General features: G+C 49.1%; 1 protein-coding gene across 1 annotated transcript; it reads right to left on the reverse strand.

Moving 5' to 3' along the window:
• Positions 1 to 3,051: 3,051 nt before the first annotated feature.
• Positions 3,052 to 3,779, reverse strand: LOC127238616 (transmembrane protein 233). The gene is made up of 2 exons (XM_051207250.1): positions 3,588 to 3,779; positions 3,052 to 3,335 (listed from the first exon to the last, which is right to left on the reverse strand). The coding sequence occupies exons 1-2, from the start codon at positions 3,777 to 3,779 to the stop codon at positions 3,180 to 3,182; spliced, it is 348 nt and encodes a 115-aa protein (XP_051063207.1). The 3' UTR covers positions 3,052 to 3,179.
• Positions 3,780 to 6,000: the final 2,221 nt, after the last annotated feature.

The raw sequence follows: 6,000 nt of genomic DNA on the forward strand, positions 1-6,000 counted from the left end.
AATAGGGAATATGGGTTAACTTAAAATGTAAGAGCTAGTTAGTGATAAGCCTGAGCTATTGGCTGAGTATTTATGAGTAATATTAAGCCTCAGTGTGTTTATTTGAGAGTAACCGTGGGACAGGAAACACCACCTACAGATATTCGTGCAAGCACATGTCACTAGGAACTAAGGAGCTCTGATATGTAACCATAGGTATAGGCCAAGGGAAGCGGTGCTTTCCAGGTGAAGAACGTCACCAGCAATCCTTGTATAGTACAACACTTTGGGGTTTGGGACCTAACTCACAAGACATAAACTTACTGAAATGTGAATTTCTAGGTGATGGCACCAGCTGCTCTAACAGAGGACCCGGATTCAGTTCCCAGCACCCACATGGTGATTCACAACCACTATAACTCCCCAGTTCCAGGAGAGCCAGCGTATTCTTCTGGCTTCCGTCAGCACCAGGCACACACATGGTGCCCATTACATATAGGCAGGCAAGACACTCAACATAAAATAAACATAATCTTTAGGTATACCTTGTTTATTTATTCATGCATTCATTTAGGGGCTCATGGTGTAGATTAGTTGTGGAGTATTTACCTAGAACACATGAAGTCCTGGGTTCATTTCCCAGAACCATATAACACAGGCGTGGTGGCACACGCCTGTAATCCCAACACTCAGGAAGTGAACGCAGGAGGATCAGAAGTAAGGTCATCCTCAGCTATGTAGAAAGGTAGGGGCCAGCCTGGGCTACACAAGACCCTGTCATAGATTTAAACCACACACACACACTTGTTAAAAGTTCTTTTACATCCAATGTAACTCAACCACTTTTTAAAGATTTATTTCGTTTTTAAGTCCATATGTATCTGAGTGGGGATCTGTATGCATGGGTGCACCTGTCCACAGAGCCCAGGAGAGTGTGTCAGATCCCTGCTGCTGGAGTTACAGGCTAATGTGAGCCGCTTGCCATGGGTGCTGGAGAGATCTCTGCAAGTCTTAACCACTGAGCCATCTCTCCAGCCCAAGGTTCCCACTCATTTCAACTCCCAGAATAAGCCAGGCCCCTTCCGGACTCACAACTTTGCACTTTGTGTTCAGGTCGGAACCTTTTACATTTTCTTTTCATTTTTCCCCTTCCTTTTAGATGAGGTCTCAAACTTGAATTTCTGCTTCTCCTGCCTCCGTCTGCAGGACCCTGGAGCTGTAGGGTGGGCCACCACATCCAGTTTCTGGGGTGCTATCAGTGGAATCCAGAGTTTCCTGCACACCAGGGAAGCACTGTGCCAAGGGAACTATGCCCCAGGTATTTTTATGGCTCTGTCGTGAAGTAGGTCACAGCTCAGCCGTTAGCCCTCGGTAGGAGCTAGTTCATCCTATTTTTCATAGTTACCGCTGTCCAGAAACACCGCCCAGCTACGGTAGCTCCTAACAGCAAAGGGCATGTTGAATTGATTTTTGGTTGTGAGCCTAGCCTTTAATGGCTGAGCCATCTCTCCAGCCCAAGTTGAATTGATTTTTAATTCAGTCAAATCAAAACTTGACCTCCTACATTGCACATTGGGTATTGGCTTCAACACTGGACAGAACAGAGGGTACTCCTGTCACTGAGGTCATTAGACAGGATGACCTCAAACAATTTTGTGACTTCACATGTTATTCTTTCTTGGTGTCTTCTCGATATTGTTTTGTCTTGCTTGGGGTGGAGGTTGATTTTCAAGACAGAGTTTCACTGTGTAGCCCTGCTGTCCTGGAGCTCAACTTTGCAGACCGGGCTGGCCTCGAACTCACAGAGATCCACCTGCTTCTGCCTCCTGAGTGCTTGGATTAAAGATGTGTACTACCACTGCCTGGCTTGTTGGTAGTGGTGGGCTTGTTGGTAGTGGTGGTTGTTTTGGTTTTTTGGGGGAAGGGGGGTTGTTTGTTTTAGGATTTCTTATGTTATATATTTGGTGTTCTATCTGCACACCAGCATGGCAGAAGAGAGCATCAGATACCATTATAGATAGTTGTGAGTCACCATGTGGTTGCTGGGAATTGAACTCAGGACCTCTGGAAGAGCTGTCAATGCTCTTAACCACTGAGCCATCTCTCCAGCCCCCTTGTTTTGCTTTCAAGACAGGTTTTCATGAATAGCACTGGCTGACCTGAAATCGTGTACATAGTCCAGGCTGGCCCAGACTCTGTTCTTGCTTCCTGAGTGCTGGGTTAAAGGCATGCACTGCCATACAGTGCTGGACACTGAACCCAGAGCCTTCCTCAGCCTAAGCAAGTGCCTGACCACTGAACTTGAACCCCTACCTGTTGTGGTAGTTTGAAGTTTTTGCTTCTTTTTGAGACTGTAGTTCTCTCAGTATCCCCCATCTGAGCCTCGCTAGGGCTGGCATTACAAATGCAAGTCATTGTACTGACTCTCTGAGAGAGTCCTGCTGGCCTGAACCCAGGCTGGCCTGAAACTCCCATCCTCCTGCCTCTGGCACCCAAGTCCTGGGATTACAGTCATGCACCACAGTGGTGGTTTGAAAAGCCCATCCTAGACTCGCGTATTTGAACATGTGGTCCCCAGTGCACGGGGCTGTTTTGGGGTGTTTGGAATCCTTAGAAAGTGGAGACCTGCTGCTGGAGCAAGCATGGCCCTGAGGCGAGCTTATTCTCTCCTTTCTTTTCTCCTCCCTTCCTTCACCTACCCTCATCCCAGCAGCCCCTCCCCCACCCTGCTTCTTGGAGAAAGACAAAAATAGGATCTTTGCTTCCTGGTCCTTCTCTGCCCTGCCTCCCCCGACATGCTAGCCCCTTTCTCTCTGGAACCATCAGGCTGAAACAAATCCGCTCTTCCTTAAGGCTCTTCTGGCCATGGAGTGTTACCATAGCAGCAGAGATGGCTAAACAGGCACCATGCCCATCTTCCCTGTATGGTCATCAGTAAAGAGGCCTGCCTGGCACTGTTATTGATGAGCGTCCACTCTCTGAAGGGGCCCCACGGCACCCAGAAACATAGACCCATGGAGCCATGAGAACTGCAGGCACCCACACATTCAGCAGCTGAACAGGAAAGCAGGAACCTCCTCAAAATCTTTATTGCTCTTAGCATTGTTGCTACGCTGAAGGCTTCCTCAGCACAGACAATGGCTGGTGTCCGAGGTCAGAAGCTCCAAGAATAGACAGAACTCCCTGGGTGAGGTGGGCTTTCAAGATGATGTCACTTCCTCTGTCTCAAAGATTAATGTGACAGAGCTGGCCATCAAAATGCACCCCACAAGGATGCTGGAGACACTGAAGGCCAAGGCCAGCCTGGAGTTCCTCTGTGCTCTCCGCCAGTCCCCATCATTGTTGGCTTCCCGGGTCTGTGGAAGTGAAGGCCAAGCAGGCAAGATGGTTTCCAAGAGGAAAGAGGTGAAGGGAGGTACCTCCCCGGAAAGTCCGTTATCAGGAGTGGTGAGAGGAGCCAGAGAAGAGCGGGACTCAGTCCCCGAGGGACGAAGAAGTGACCAAGAGGGGGCCTGAATGAGAGTGGAGCTAAGCAGGACCCAGGAGTGGGAGGGACCAAAGGGGGCAAAGAGGGAAGGGGTGTGACCAGGAGCTGGAATGGTACCCACCTTAAGGGAGAACACCAGGGCTGGGATCGCCAGCAGGATGCAGAAGCAGAAGGAGGTGATGGAGAGACATAGATAATCCTTCGCTGGGGGAGGCAAGGCAATCAGCATGATTGTCTCCGACACAGGATGATGGGCCCGTTGCCCTGATGTTGCCTGGGATTCCAGGTTCTTGATTTTGGTCCCAGTAGCCATGGATCCTGACCTAAGGAGGAGGCTCTGGGTGAATAAAAGCCATACACAGAGGGCAAAGGAGTCAGGAAGGAGCATCTGTGATTCTAAGAAGACAGAGCCTGAGTCAGGCCCAGTGGTGTGGGCCTGCCATCTCAGATACTCAGGAGAATGAGTCAGGAGGGTTGGAAGTTCAAGACCCACCTGGACTACAGAATGTGTTGAAGGCCAGCCTGAGCAACTTTGTAAGGAGACCCCACCTCAAAAGAAAAAGTAAGAAGAGGCTGAAGATTTAGCTCGGTGGTAAACATGTCTATAATACGTCCATGAGGGGCTGGAGATGTGACCTGGCAGTAGCAGGGAGGGGCAGGGCAGGGGCATGACTGAGCAGCATCAGAACCCGGGCCTGAAATCCACCAATGAGGGGCAGGAGGCATGGCTCAGTGGTACAGCTTTGCAAGCATCTGGGTCCAACCAAAATGAGGTACCAGACATTGATGATGCCATCCCAAGCCAGGGAGAGGTCCCCACACCTCCATGTTCCTATGGAATAGTCTTGCTGACCCCGTATCCCCTCTCCATCCCTCCTGGAATCCCCTCCTTGTCTCTCAATTATTTTCCTTCTTTTAAATCCTCCTTCTCTCTCTCTCTCTCTCACACACACACACACACACAGGTACACACATACACACACATAATACACACACACACAGATACACACATACACACACATAATACACACATACACACAGACACACAGAGATACACACATACACACACATACATACACACACACAGACACACAGAGACACACATGCAGAGACACACACAGGAACATACACATATACATACATACACATACACACACAGAGACACACACACATACACACACAGATACACACATACACACAGACACACAGAGATACACACATACACACACATACATACACACACACACACAGACACACAGAGACACACATGCAGAGACACACACAGGAACATACACATATACATACATATACATACACATACACACACAGAGACACACACACATACACACACAGATACAGACACACACACACACTTTCCGCCTTTGCTGCCCATAACTCATCACAAAACCCAAAGTTTGTAGACCTTCTCTACTCCTCAGTCCCTGAGATGGACTTGGCAATCTGAGTAACTGGGTGTGGCCTCTCTAGTGCTCTCCACATCATTATGATTGGCTACTCTCTAGTGGGTGTGCCTCGAGTGCTTAAGGCTGATTGGTTGAATGTCTGTAAGGGGCATTATTCACCCACACCTTTACCATGCTCTTGTGAAGGTCAAGGAGCCTGCATTAACAGCCTCCCATGCCCATTTGAACTCATTAACTCAGTGACCAGTGTCTTGGTCTCACTCCCAGGCTGAACTTGAGTAGGGCAGTGCTGCTGACCCCTTCATGGTAACATCCTGAGATTTATCCCCAGGCTGGACCATCAGCCACATTGTGACTCAGGCCAACAAGACCTTGGCTCTCCTAGAGTTCACAGCTCATAGGAAAGAAAAGGGGGAAAAGCAAAAATAAATAAATGGGGCTGGAGAGATGGTTCAGCGGTTAAGAGCTCTGACTGCTCTTCCAGAGGTCCTGAGTTCAATTCCCAGCAACCACATAGTTGCTCACAACCATCTGCAATGTGATCTGGTGCCCTCTTCTGGCCTGCAGGCAGACATGCAGGCAGAACACTATACACAATAAATCAATCTTTTTAAAAATGAATGAATAAAATAAACTGTGAGCCAAATGTGAATTTGAATTTAATGGTGACCCAAATACGGTTCGAGTTTAAAAGTAGCCTCCCCACCACCTACGCCCACATTCTGAACACTCGGCTCCCGGGTCTGTGGTACTGTTGTGAAGGCTGTGGGACTTTTAAGAAGTCAGTCTCCAGGGACAGGCCTTTGAGGCTGCTCCCCAGCTTCACCCACAGTTACAGCTTCCGCCCCCTGTCAGTGGCCATGTGCACAATGCCTGGTGTTGCTACCTCTGTCATTAACTCTACCCCCAGCGTGGCACAGAAAGGCAATCTCCTCCTGGAGGGGGCCAGGGCTCTTAAGCTTCAAGAGGTAAATGAGGGCCCCTCCCCAGAAGTTAAAGGACTAGGGGGAGGGATTAGCACTTACTTGCTGGATCAGGATCTCTTCCTGTGGTTGGTGGGAACTGAAACCAAGTCGGACTGGAGGGGTCTCAACAAGACTGATGGTTGAG

Source organism: Phodopus roborovskii, unplaced genomic scaffold, assembly GCF_943737965.1.
Source record: "Phodopus roborovskii unplaced genomic scaffold, PHOROB, whole genome shotgun sequence".
Taxonomy (NCBI): domain Eukaryota; kingdom Metazoa; phylum Chordata; class Mammalia; order Rodentia; family Cricetidae; genus Phodopus; species Phodopus roborovskii.

What these genes read in the sequence shown, in the direction of transcription:
- LOC127238616 (XM_051207250.1), bottom strand. Translation starts at nt 3,779, where the DNA reads ATGGCTACTGGGACCAAAATCAAGAACCTGGAATCCCAGGCAACATCA. An exon ending in CCCTGGTGTTCTCCCTTAAG is followed by an intron (nt 3,336 to 3,587) that starts GTGGGTACCATT and finishes TCACTTCCACAG; the next exon opens with ACCCGGGAAGCCAACAATGA.